At 46.3% G+C, this 14,224-nt stretch overlaps 1 protein-coding gene across 1 annotated transcript in view; it reads right to left on the reverse strand.

Moving 5' to 3' along the window:
- Nucleotides 1-1,477: 1,477 nt before the first annotated feature.
- The window catches only part of LOC135884861 (kinesin-like protein KIF19), a 28,354-nt gene continuing 15,607 nt past the window's right edge, over nt 1,478-14,224 (reverse strand). Inside the window, exons 10-20 of the mRNA XM_065412419.1 lie at nt 13,718-13,871; nt 12,340-12,514; nt 9,583-9,775; nt 8,300-8,570; nt 7,950-8,071; nt 6,525-6,661; nt 5,110-5,215; nt 3,633-4,091; nt 3,045-3,210; nt 2,116-2,223; nt 1,478-1,554 (exon numbers count right to left, since the gene is read on the reverse strand). Of these exons, the coding sequence (XP_065268491.1) occupies nt 1,478-1,554; nt 2,116-2,223; nt 3,045-3,210; nt 3,633-4,091; nt 5,110-5,215; nt 6,525-6,661; nt 7,950-8,071; nt 8,300-8,570; nt 9,583-9,775; nt 12,340-12,514; nt 13,718-13,871 (1,968 nt within the window). The remainder of the gene's footprint in view (nt 1,555-2,115; nt 2,224-3,044; nt 3,211-3,632; nt 4,092-5,109; nt 5,216-6,524; nt 6,662-7,949; nt 8,072-8,299; nt 8,571-9,582; nt 9,776-12,339; nt 12,515-13,717; nt 13,872-14,224) is intronic.

Consider the following 14,224-nt stretch of genomic DNA (forward strand, 5'->3'; position numbering starts at 1 on the left):
TGGTATTCCATCGTTTCTTGCTCCCATCTGGTTCAGATGGTGTCCTGTAAATAGAAGACTGGCTCAAGGCCTGCTGGAATGGGTTTATTTTCACATGGTCTGTGCTTATTTTATCTAGGTGTGCTTTTTATTTCTTTGCAAGTTCTCCTGGACCCTCTTGTCTACAATGTGACTCATCAAGCTTTCTGCTGTTTAACAGAGAACTCAAAGAGGAGCGTCCATCAGACCTTATTACATTATACTGAAATAGTGAATAATTCTTCATAATACATACTTTGCACTTGTATTGCATTCCATTCAAGGATCTCAAATCAAGCCTCCCAATCCAAGGTGAAGTAGTGGATTATTACTATCCCTAGTTGACAGATGTGGAAACAGAGGCCCAGAGTGGTTAAGTGACATGCCTAAGGTTGCATAGTAAATTAGTGGCAGAACTGGGGACAGTATCTAAGCATCCTGACTCCATTGTCCTGTGCTTTAGGTGCACAAAGACCTTTCATAATTTACATCCCCTTTGAAACTGAATGAAGCCATAAAGATGACATTTCCTTACATGCTTGCACTGAATGCCAAGCGGGTGGCAAAGTGGGTGTGGAGAGAAGCTATTCATATTTGGGAAATAAAGGCAACATTTATTCAATGGAATGGCCACTCTGTGCCACTTTATTTGCAACGTGAAGAAAATAGCAGGGCCAAGAAAGGAAAATGGTAAGTCTAGTATTGATTTACAAAATGCATGTCCCTCCAAGAAACGAGGGGGAGAACTGCTGGAAAGAGGGGTTTGGTTTTTAAGAAGAAAAACACATTGCCTTTGTTCACCTCCAACCCAGCTCATAACAAAGTCTCTGCCAGCCACCAAACCTCTTTTTCAAGCTCCTGTCAGATCTGAAATGCTCTGCACGTGGCCAAGTGCTTAGAACGCCGCTGGCTGCTCCCACTGCCAAACATCTGCTCAGCTGAGCAGCATTCCAGATAGGCTTCACCTTTTCTAGCTCCAAGACAATGCGTATAAACCTCTGAGAAGAGGGCAGGGGATACTTCAAAAGAGTCTGCAATTTCGTTTGATAATTAAATAGCCTCCCCCCCACCCCCATACGTGTGGGAGGTTTCCACAGAAAAGAGAGGATGTGCTGCATGCAGAATCCCAGATGGTGGACTCCATACTGCTGTCTCCTGGACTAAGAATGCTGATGGACAAATGGGGTTTCCTTTTCTTTTGCATGTTATTAACAAAAGAACCCGCAGTTCATCTTAAAGGAAACTAACAGCTGGAGCACAGTGCAAAAAAAAAAAAAAAAAAAAACTGTAGAGAGGCTGTGGGGGAAGCACCAAAGCAGTGTGCACACCTCCCCTTCCGCTTCCCAGCCTCAGAGCATACTGCTTAAAATGAGTCTTAAGAAAAACCCTCCCTACTTTTTAGTACCCCTGTAGTCCTGGTCCCTCGGGAACAGATGGAATCTTGCTCTCCCTGGTGATTTTATTTTGACCTCGGCAGGTTCTTGAAGCTTGTGATTGGTTGGTTCTTCGGCTGGTTGCTGGCACCATCTATGGGCCCTACGTGCGAAGGAAGATTGAGATGTTTTTTATCATCATATTACAGGAGAAGTGTCTTGCCTCAGTGTTCCAGAGTAAAGGAAACACTAAGCCTTGAACCTCACTGGCACGAGGCACTCTCAGCATTGGTCAGAGCTGGAAAGAGATACTGGTAGTTTTGGGGCCAGATGGAAAGCCAGCTTTTCATTCACTTCCTTAAGCGTCTGAGAGAATCTTAGTACAATGCATTAAATAGCAGGAGCACATTCTCATATTACAGCAGTGCTTCCTACATGGATCAGATGGGGATTGTGAACACATCTGAAAATGTTCTCCTCTCCCCCCAAAGGAGTTAGTTTTGGCCAAAGGGGAGGAGGAATGTAACAGAGATGTTTGGAATGTTTTGAGTTATCTGCTGAAGCGTGTGGCTTAAAAGTTTGGCTGTAAGAGACATACCCACAGGATTGCTTTTCCAAGCAAGCAGCTTGTGTGGCACCTACAATGCATTCAGTTACGCCTACTACAGAGCAAGCGTCATAAGGAAGTATTTAATAGCGGAATATTGATGTCTTCCATACTGACCTTTGACCCGCTTTTGTAGGACCTGGCCTCTGGTCTGACCTGCATTGCTCTGCTGAACAGTGCTTGGGGGAGTGTTGCTTATCTCCAGCACCTGTAATGGATTTTCTTCTTGATAGTATGAGAGAGAGAGAGAGAGAGAGACAGAGACCTTTACTAGAAACAATGGGAAAGGAACACAGCTTATGTACCAAGCAATGACCATTCAGTATAGGATTCACTAATGGACCAGCTGAAATAAATGGAAGGGCTGCAAATGAAATGTTAACAGTATCTCTCTTTGGGAAACAAACTTAAAAGGGAAAGAATTTAGCAGTGGTGGAAGGGACCAGGATGGGGATTGAGACTTTCAGAGTCTCCACAGGGATCTGAATGCCTGACTCCAGTTAGAATTTAATGGAAATTGGGCATCCAGTTCCCGACCCTAACCAGCTTTGAAAATCCCACCCTGAAGTCCTCTGTGTTCAGCCACAGATCAGGTGTAGCAGTCTGAGCACAATGTGCCTCAAGCCTGACCTGGACTGGCTAGCCCTTGGGCTGTGAGATGGTTATACAACAGGCTTATTCAGTTTTTGGCCTCTGCTGAGGATGCCAAAATGGAGGCCAGCCAGTTCCAGTTGTGGACTCCTGTCTGCTGGGCACTGGTCAGAAACCAATAACTTGTTTCATATATGACACTGAACAGAAGTGAGATGATAACTTTTGGTCACTACAGTATGGGGACATATTTGAGCCAGCCACTTCCAGAGGAAACGCTTCTGAAATCCCATTACTCATCAAGTCTACCTGAAACACAGTTTTTGTGCGTAAGTATCAGGCTCCTTAGATAAGTTCATTTTCAGCATAAACCTCTGCTGTGGCTTGTTTCTCAAACACTAATCCACATGTTGCTGCCATACAGATGGAGTCACATCAGGAACCTGGGGTCCTACCTGTATGGTGACTGATGGGGAATTTGACCTTGGTGGCAGCAGGAGTGGCATGGGATAAGTTGCTCATGATCTTCAATGGCTGGAAGAGTTTAGCTCGGGGCAGCTGGTCCTCAGAAACATTGTCCATATTGTGGCTCGAGGGAGTCCGATGCTTTGCTTTCGAGATCTGAAAGACACCGTCAAGGATGCTATTGACTTAAACCTCCCAATTCAGGAGGCTCTATTCTCTGACCGTGGGCCACATTACACCAAAACAGGTTCCCTCACTCCCTTGTCAGTCTCTTTGGCTCAGGCTGCCCTTTAGGAAGGGGATAGAAATGGTGTTGGGGATGTGTGACGTGTCAGCGTGAGTTATTCAAAACATTATCTGTGTTATAGCTCAGTGCTCCCTCCATCCTTGGACATAGCTTTATCCTCTGGCACTACTGTATGTGGCCTGTTTCCCCACCCACCTCTGTCTGCTGCTGCACCTATCCCCAATGGCTTCCTTTCACTACTGCCTCCAAAACCACGTCTGCTAAGTCCTCCACCTGGTCTCTACCTCCTGATCTACCTATCCCCCCTGAAGGAAACATACAAAGTGTCTACCTTTTGGGAGATTGGTTCAAGGGAACGAGATCTTTTCTTCCTGGCTTTCCTCTCAGCTGATTTCTCTCGTTCTCGATCCTTCTTCAGTTCTCTCTTGGCTGTGTAGTACAGCTGCTCCTTTCTCTGGGACTCCGCTGAGAGGCTCTCGATACTCACAGTGTCTTTCACGTGAGGCTCTGGAGTGAAGCTGGACTGCAGATATTTCGGCTCCAATATATCCTCCTCAAAGAAATGCCCCGAGGCGAGTTCACTCCCATGATCTCTGTGTCGGGCTCTGGAACGCCGTCTGGCTGCAATGCGGGAGATGCTTTTGGTGCTAACAGCAATCTCCGTCAAGGCCTCCAGACTCAGTGGGGCAAGAGCGATCTCTGCAGCTGACTTTCTCCTATTTAAGTCCAGGGAGGTGGGGGAACATAGCTTGGAGGTCATCTTTCCTACAGCAATGCCAGTTGGTTTCTGCTAAAAATCAAAGCCATGGAATCAGACAATTTAGGATTTGCTTTTTACTTAACACTTAAGGTGTTTTTCATCTTCCAAGCATGTTAGAAACATTAATCACACTCTAGAGAAGTTGGTAGATGTCAGTATATCCATTTTTGCAGATGGGGAAACTGAGTTAGAGAGAGTAAGGGAAATACCCAAGGTTACAAAAGGAGTCAGCCTTGGGATTAGAACCAGGAGTAATTGCCTCTTGGTCCTGTGCTCAGGCATTAGGCCATGTCATAGACTCTCCCAAAGTGTCCACAAATTAGCCCCAAAGGAATCATATGTGATTAGATTCTTAAAAGAATTTTACAAAGGCATCATTACATGAGATGCACCAGAAAGTACCAAACTCCATCCAGCGTCAGCTTTTGTGGGGAACAAGCAACATTCCTGGCCTGAGTATTGCAACATCAACACAACTGTCAGAGAAGCTTGACACCTGAGCAAGAGTCACTTCATCATCTTCCTCCCTCCAGATAGACACAGGTACAAATATTACTTTGTGCCTTTGATGCGCTGAGTAGAAAATACATTGGTCTACAGGAACTGGCTATTGATCTAGAGGTATCTGTCATATCACTTCCCTGTCCCATAATTTATGTTGTATCTATCAAGGTATTTATATGACTCTCATCACAGGAGTTACTGAGCATCCCATGAACATTCATTTATCCTTCCCGCCTGTGTGGTAGGGATTACTACTGTCCCTGTTGTACAGATAGACAACTGGGGCCTGTAGAGATCAGGTGATTTGCCTAGAGATCAGGTGATTTGCCTAAGTCTGTCGTGGAGGTGGGAGTAGAACCCACAGCACTTGAATCCCAGCCTTATTCCTTATCTTCCTCATCTAGAAAACTAGTCTTGGACTCCTCACTGCATCATACAACTTGCAGCCACGATGGGTCTGACTGCTACGTGCACCCTGCTCTTGTCAGAGGAAAGTGCTGTCTGTGGCAGCTAGACCTTGAACTCTGTGCCTGCCAGTACTGACCTGGTGCAGTGGGGTTCTTGGCAAGCGAAAGAAAGTAGGGCTGAGATGGGTATCTGGATTCCCCAGTTTCCTAGCAGGTGTCGTTTTAGATGATCTGTAGCTGTCACTGTGAAAAACACACACACACGGAGGCGTGAATAGATTGAATTACATGTATAAGAGCCAGGCACTGGGCCCTGAGGGGAACGCTAGTCAGCCCTTCTGGAGTGTTTGGAGACACCTGTTTGGATTAACTCCTCCAAAACGTAGGGGAAACCAGGACTGATTTAAAAGCAGGGGCAGGGAGGGAAGATCCAGGGTGGAAAGAGAACTTCAGAACTCAGGGAAACATAGAGAGGACCCTGAACCCACTTAAAAGAGCTTCATTAATATATATTGGTTAAACTCTTTCACTGATTGGTTTAGAACCGAAGTCCCACCCACCCCACCCCACCCCACCCCATCCACTCACTCCCTGGAGAAAATTCTAAAACACAGAGCTATCTAGCAATTGCATAATACAACAGGGACTTCTTTCCTATTGGCTCCCTTTTCTGGGGGTTCCTCTAACATGGTCACTCGTTTGGGGATCTGGCCTCTAGAAACCAAGTCTGGCTTGGGACTCACATTGGAGAGACTTTGGGGGGCTCTGCATCATTGGGCAATGTTCACCTTAGTAAGTATGTTACTACAACATCTTGGTTTCCCTTTTCCTCTCCCCTGCCCTGCCCCCATAAAAAGCTCAATGCAAGCAGCTGGCTGTTTGTACTGTCTGTCAAGTTGCCTCTCACTCCTGTTTTATTCTGTCATTGGTTTGATCTCCGCACAATAAATTGCAATTTTATATTTTCCATGTCAGGTGATACCTTCCTGGGCCTGATCCTGCTCATACCGAAATCAATAGGGGTTTTGTCACTTAGTTCAATGGGATCAGAATTAGGCCCTTCGTGGAACATCTGTGTTATTGAACCAGTGAAGGACTAAATCGGACGGGGTGGGGGCAGAGGTTTCCTAAAGGCTACAAGATTTTTCACCTCTGTGCTTAGCAAATGGCATGTTCGGAAAGTCCAGGACTAGGGCAGGACATGAAAAGACTGCAGAGTTCAAACCAATAGCAAACCCCTGTGGCACATGAGATTCACATCCCTAATTATGTGTGGCAGACTGATATTCCTTTCAACCCACCGATAACAGCAGATAGTCGGTGCTCCAATACATCTGTTAGTCTTAAAGGTGCCACAGGACTCTGTTGCTTTTTACAGATCCAGACTAACACGGCTACTCCTCTGATACTTGATAGTATAAAAGGACAGTGCCGACAGACCTCTAGCCATAGCAGCACAGGTAACACTCTGAAATTAACTGCTGAGATGCAAGGCCCGGGAGAATGGGGCTGATGATGGGCACGTGGACAGAATAGATGGAAATGCATTCACCTCTCTGACTCCAAGACAATGGACGGAAGCTCAAACTTTGCTCCAGAAGGAAGACCCTTCCTGTTGCCAGATAGCCCTTTTCTGGCCTCTTCTTTGTTTAGGTCCAGCTGCTGAGCTATATTCAGAGCAGAGCCACCCTGGGGCCACAGAAAAAAAGGAGGTTGGTGGGACTGTAGGCAGACACAGCATAGATTTTTTTCAGTACAAACCCCTCTTCACTCAGTCGGCTTCTTTACACACAGATCTCCTAATGCAATAGCCACCTGCCCTCTCTCTTGAATCCCTCATTACAACCTGTATTTTATTTTCAGTTTGAGACATAGCTTTGGCCTGGCACTGAAGGAGCAAAGAGAAAAATCTGAAAGCAAGGGGCATGTAAGAGGATTTCCCCACTTCATCTGCATCTGTAAACCCTCCAGCCCACAAACCTAATGGGCTTTGTTTGGCTCAAAAGGCACCAATCCACAGCACAGCACAGCTTCCTACACATGCCCAGTTACTGTTGGAGCCTTTGCAACAGAGCTAGCCTCCTAATCAAATGCAGGGAAGTTGGCTGATGAAGCATGTGTGGTTTCCTTCTTCAGGATTCAAAGCCACAACCTGCCATCACCCATTAACATTAAAGAGAGTGTCTGGAATAATTTTGGTTTCTGTATATCAACGTGACTGACAGCAAGTTTATTATTCAGAGTGAAAACCAATTCTGTGTCAGGTTTATCAGAGACGAGTCATAATAAATGTGAGGAGCTGCCACTGGGGAGTCCCACCTGTTATTACAAGACATTAAGAAGTTGTCAGTAAAATATCACCATCTCAAGAAATACTCACAAAATCTGCAAAATGAGCAGAGACTGGCAATGTATTCCCTTTTCCTTCTGACCAGGAGTTCCTAGGGTTCGAATGCTGGCTGTGTTTAGCATGCAGGACGCCTTTAGAGGTGATGGACACCTTTGGTTATCAGGGGAAGTAGGTTTACCCACAGTAACTCTGGCTCTCCAAATGTATTGTCTCCACAGAGGTCTGCTGTAGGAACTGACTGCCTGGCCACAGAATCTTCTGAGTCGTAGTTGTCAGTGAGGGGGGCATACATATCCCTCAAACCCAATATGATAGGGACTGAGGGGAATACCCTGCCCCTTCCAGCTGTCTCCTGGTTCCTCTCTACCTCCAGAAGCCCTAGGCCTTAAGCTCTGAGACAAACAAGAGTGTAGATCCACTAAATAACAAGAGTATCTCCACCTAAGTAACACCTGAACACTAGCCATTCCTCAGGAGGTGGGCTGAAGAGGACCATCTGCTGAATGGTGACTGACCTATTATCTTCCCCAAATCAGCATGCGATGTGGTATTGAGGCTCCAATCCAGAAAAGCACTTAAGCCTGGCACTGAATGGAATTCGCTGAGCTGGGTTCAGCTCTGCCTTACCCTCAGCGTGCTGGACATCACAGAGTGAAGCAGGAGCAAGCGGGTCAGGGTCCCCTCCTCTAGCTCACGGCAGTGCAGTTGATACAGCGTCCCCAGGGTCTCTGGGACAGGGATGTCATGGCCTGGAGTGGGGGGGGTGGGAAGGGAGAAAGTTAGGGATCACAGCAGAAGCAACAGCTGGCCTGATTTTTCAAAGGTGCTGAGCACCCACAGCTTACGTTAAAGCCAAGGGAGGACAGTGCAGAATTTGGCCCATGAGCAGGAAGGCCTCTAGATGGAATTATTTCTAATGTTCCCCATTTGTCATCAGCTGCTCTCACTCCAGAGCAGGAGCAGTGCTGGAATTTTACCTTTGATCAGCATTTGCTGCTGCTGAATGATTTCCTCGCAGAGCAGCCCATGCTGCTGCTGCCGCTGGATGACAAAATCCTTCTGGCACAGCAGATTCTCCTTGTACAAGGCATTCGCCTGCAACTCCGTGTTCCCCACCTCCAGCTCATGAGCCTTGCAGAGAAGTCTCAGCACCTCTCGCTGGTCCTCACTGGTGATTTGTTTGGGTAACAGCTTCTCCATCTGGGAGGCTTTTTTCTTGGCATTGGCTAAGCGCCGCTCCAGCTCCGACTGAAAAGGAAAATGAGGGTTTGCGTGCACCAGCGGCTCTGCACTGAGGTTTGGTAACATTTATTTATTAAATGCTCAAGATACAGCTCTGGTATCTGATCCGGTCCAGCTATCTGCAGCAAGAGATTATACTTCCCTCTTCCTGGAAATGGGACCTAGGCACATTTTGTTTAGCAGTGATGATGAAGATCATTCATGTTCTGGTATTGCTCACAATGTGGCTAGGTAGTGTCCAAACACACAAGAGGAGACAGTCCCCAGCCTGAAGAATTTACCAATGTGAAATGCTGTCTAAGCATAAAGAATTACTGGAGTACCCTACAAACACCAGCTAATGAATCCACATAGCACCCCTGAGAAGGAGGTACAGAAATATGATTATCCTCATTTTACAGATGGGGAAAAGGAGATAGAGAGAGTTTGTGACTTGCCCAAGTAAGAAGAAATCAGTGACAGAACCAGGATTAGAACTCAATAATTTCTAGCCCCTACCTCCGCTCAGTATCCATGTTATCCGTATTTAAGTTCCTGTAAACATCTCTGCATGACCATCTTAAATACTGGTGTGGTAATTTCCCAAAGCAACACTCCTCAGTGACTCATAACAAATACCCTCTGCTTCCCAGGGGGAAATACAGGTACAATCTCTTCCCCTTGGTTTTATCACCGTAAGTGCAGCAGTGTCCCAAAAGCCTGTGTTACAGAGCCGTCTGTATACTGATACCATATTCTCAACCTCTCAGCTTCAACCTGCAGACAGGGCTCCCAACATCCATCAGAACTAGGGTTATATGCAGAGTGGCCAAAGGGTACGAGAGGACCTCTGCACAGAGTTGACTGCTCGTGTGCATTTTCTATTTCCTCTTTCAGGTCCTCTAGTGTTTAAAGTGCTGGCTCTGCCTCCATGTGATGCCCCACTATGCTGCTGACATCATAGCCACCCTGGGACTCCAGCTGGAGCATGGAACCAGGCTATGGAGAGATCAGGTAAGTGCTTTATGCTTGCTCTCACCTTTAAGGTTGCTGTTTTTCGCAGCTCTGCCAACAGCATGTTGATCTCCTCTCTTGCTACAGTGACTTCATGAGGTTCAGGGGAACCTGCCCCCTCTACTTCTCTGTCTGCCTCCTCCATGTTTTCATCTTCCTTTCCATTCACCAGCTTGTTATAACACTTCCGAGCATGCTGAGTCTTCTCTCGTTCCCAGCTGCCAGCAAAAATACAAGAGTGAAAACCATTAACCACTAAGGGCCCAGCAACAGTCACTCAAACACTAGTTAGCCAGTGACCCAATTCCATATTTGCCCAGTCTTCTGGTGCTTTCCCCATTTCTGCTTGCATGGCAACAGCTGAACTAACTACACTAAGCCTGACAGCACCATGGTCAAGAACATCACGTATAGTAGCCTGCAAACAATGTCCTAGTTTCTGGGGTGGATATAAAGAGAGTCTCCAGTGAGATGTTTAAACAGCAAAGGGAGCACTGCCTCTGCCATCACTACAAGCTGCTGTAGCAGCAGCTGTAGAGAGATATTTACTGGACATACGTAATCTAATGGAGATTGTTTTTCTGAAACTTACCTGAATTTTATAGTGCTATAAAAATGTACAAAGGTGTTGAACAGACTGACAGATAAATAAGCACTGTACTTAGAACTTACCACAACTCATAGTTTGTCCAGTAGCAAGGACTGGTTTAGCTCTATTTACAATGGGAACGTGTACAGCTGCAGTATGGGAAGGTGGAGAGAACACAGCAGAAGTACAGGGCGAGATACCCCAGAGTTGAGGATGTTAAGGCCAACAATCCAGGTTTGCCATGACGAGATAACATAGATTTCAATGAAAATTCAAGTCCAGGTTAGTGATCAGACACAGGCTTTTTTTTTTTTTTGGGGGGGGGGGGGGAATCTACCATTTGCACTCTCAGTTGTGGCTCTAAACTTTATGCTGGAGAAAACTGGCCGAACCACCTGCTCAAGGTAGCATCATTCCTTTGTATGAATGATACTTTTGACCACATGCAGCCTCTATGAATGAAGAACTAGTTTAACTCCTCGCTTACATTTCACAATGGCGGCTAAAGCCACAGAGTTTCCCAGGCTGGAGATCCAGTCCCTCTGGAAAGACACCACCATCTTACATTTCTACATATTGATGTTGCAACTGTAACTGATAACTGCAGCGTGTTGAAACCTGACCTCAACCGTGCTATCTCACTCCCCTCAGAAGCGCTAGGAGGGATTTGGTGCTTGTGTCCAGATGGCAGAATCTCCCTCCTATCATCGTGCAGCACCCAATTAAATCACTATGCCTCTATTAGGTTATTCTGCCCGGCGGTCTGAGACTCTCCTGCCTCAAGACCATGTTGAACTACCGTGGATGTTTTATCCCTTTTATCCAGAAAAGTCTCGTTTCCAAACAAACTCAGATACAGATTTATATATTTTTAAAGGAGTCTCTTCCCCCTGCAGAGCCCTGAAATAGTGATAGCCACCAAATTCTTGCCCTGCAGAACCCCCTCCCCACCCTGGGGAATGAACACATGCAGGATATGCAGGGAACAACTGACTTCTTGCTGGATAAGAGACATTGTTTACAGCAGGGGTCGGCAACCTTTCAGAAGCGGTGTGCTGAGTCTTCATTTATTCACTCTAATTTAAGGTTTCGCGTGCCAGTCATACAGTTTAACGTTTTTAGAAGATCTCTTTCTATAAGTCTATAATATATAACTAAACTATTGTTGTATGTAAAGTAAATAAGGTTTTTAAAATGTTTAAGAAGCTTCATTTAAAATTAAATTAAAACACAGAGCCCCCCCAGACCGGTGGCCAGGACCCGGGCAGTGTGAGTGCCACTGAAAATCAGCTTGCGTGCTGCCTGCGGCACACGTGCCATAGGTTGCCTACCCTTGGTTTACAGGCTCCATCTGTAACAACCCAGTGCAGCAGTAGGAATTGAGGGCACTTGGCTGGAGATGCTCATGTCCGTGCATAATCAGCTCGAAGGTTGCTCTCGCCTTGTTAGTTCAATCTCTCTTGTGCACAGACTTCCTCTAACCACAACTGCCAAAGGGACAGTTATGTGAGCTGTTCTGTATGCCTATGTATGAGACTGGTGTGTGGCATGTAGTGAACCAAAAAAACGGATCGGCAACACTGTTTCTTACTGAAAACGTAGGCTACGTCCACACTGCAATTGGGAGGCAGGATTGCAGCACATGTAGACATCCCTGAGCTAGCTCACTACAAATAGCAATGTGGCTGTGCTGGCCTGGATGGTGGCACAGGCTGCCTGCCTGAGTAGGTCCTCAGGGTCCCAGGCCGGACTGTACTCAGTTGGCTAACTTGTATCGCCAACAGTGCACTGCTATTTTTAGCAAGCTAGATCCACGGACTCATAGAATCTCAGGGTTGGAAGGGACCTCAGGAGGTCATCTTGTCCAACCCCCTGCTCAAAGCAGGTCCAATCCCCAGACAGATTTTTACCCCAGTTCCCTAAATGGCCCCCTCCAGGATTGAATTCACAACCCTGGGTTTAGCAGGCCAATGCTCAAACCACTGAGCTATCCCTCCCCCCATCCAAGCTAGCTTGGGTACGCCTGTACCTGCTGTAGTCACCCCTCCTGATCACTATGTAGACACACTCTAAGTGCCTTTGGCAGGGAGCTGCAGCTATGTTACATTAGGGTTTCTCATAGTGATGGCAGGGATCTGCATATTAACTTTGTGCTCATCAGTAAGCGCCCAGCTATGCAGTGCTCGTACTCACTCGGCAATCGTTAGCAAATGCCTGGAGGTATCAATGTGTAGCTCAATGTTGGTGTGCTCCAGCTCCATGAGGCTGCGGCGCATCTCCATTTGCTCCTTGAAAGCCCCGATCAGCTGCTCCCGTAACTTGTTCATCTCTTGCCGGCTGTACGCCTCCGAATCCTGATGTGCCTCCACTGGGGGAGAAAACAACAGCTCTTCTGTTTCCAATCTGCCAGCTTCTCAGAACAACCCCCTGGGACCGATAAGGCCCAGAAGAGATTCCTTGGGGGCTATCACCCATTCCATGTGTTATGAGGCATGCCTGATACGAACCTTTGTTATTCAGCAATCCGTTGGGTCAGTGGTAGCGTTGTACTTTGAAGCCAATGGGACTATTAACTTTCAACATGTACTTAAGTGCTATGTTGTATCATGGCCACTTAGCCCAAAATAGTTTTCATCGGTGTTGCTTGGGAGGGAGTGGTGAGAAGAAGCCTGCATTGCAGGGGCACTTACCTAACTCTCAGGGAGGGAAAATCAGAATCTGCTGCATTGTTTTCCCCTTCCTTGTTACTTGGGAGCTGTTTTCTCTGAAAACGGTCCAGAGTATTTTTGGCTGAGATCCACTAGCCTTTGGGGGCAAGGGGACTTGTCTATCAGACACCTTTACTATTTTCTGTTATTGGAAGGAACATTCCCCACGGTGAGATCAATTGAAAAATTATTCTGAAAACAAAGTACTCTAGGAACTGAAACAAAGCTCTCTGGCTTGACACAGTTAGTATCAGAGCCTGGAGATGGGCAGCAAAATAATAATGACATGATATCATTTGCCCTTATATATACACTGTTGTCACAGGATCTCAAAGCACTTTTCAAAGGCAGATAAACCTCATTTTCCAGTGGAGGAAATTGAGACACAGAGAGACCAAGTGTCTGCCCAGAGTCACACAGCTAGTCAGTAGTAAAGATTGGAATGGAATCCAAGTTTCCTGACTCCTAGTTATCTGCTCGGACCACTAGACATTGCTGCCTCTTCCACCTTTTTAAAAGCACCATATGTCAGCTCTGTAAATTTAAAAATGGGACAAGGGAAAAGACTTGAAAAGGCCTCTGTAAAGGAGACAAAGACAACTCAGATGTGATAAAGGGAGACTAGAGGGGAGAGTTTGATGAACCCATACTATCATAACTGTATAAAAAAAATGGTTTGCTACAAATATATGATCAGCAACTGGAAAAGCTAGAGCCCGTCTACAGGAAAGCCTTTAAAGAACACATGAAAGGGACACTATGGAGGGTGTATGATAATCACTCTAATCAACAAGATGATTACAAGGAGGCACAATAGACAGAAATGGAACCTGGATGAGACCAGCATCTGCTCCCAGCTCTACCTTGTACATCCCTGAGGTCAGAGCTGGTTGCACTCTTCTCCTTTTCCTGATTTTCAATCTTTGCCTTCAGACCCTCAGTCTCCCTGCGTAGATCTGAAATGATGCTGGTGTACTGTGCAATGTGATAGGAGACATTCAGCAGGTTGCGTTTTACCTGGTGGGTGAGAACACACATGGTCATTAATCCCACAGCCTGCTTTGTCACTTGTCGCACAAGGGCTGTAAAATAAAACATCCCTTCCTAGGAGAGGAGCCCTAGCTCACTGAAAGGGATTCAGTAACCCTCATTCTATGGGATAATTGTTTGTAGATCGTTATCTATCTACCTTCACCCCGCAGGCCTTTCCTTCTGCCACACTCATCAGCCTTCCATTTTCTCTGTCTCCATTCACTCCTTTCTGCTGTCCTCTCACCCATTATGGTATCTGCCCACTGCTTCTTGCCATACGCATTGCTATCTTCCTTCCATCACACCCCGTATGCTGTACGTTGTCCTCTCCCTTTCCA

This window comes from Emys orbicularis, chromosome 10 (genome assembly GCF_028017835.1).
Source record: "Emys orbicularis isolate rEmyOrb1 chromosome 10, rEmyOrb1.hap1, whole genome shotgun sequence".
NCBI lineage: Eukaryota > Metazoa > Chordata > Testudines > Emydidae > Emys > Emys orbicularis.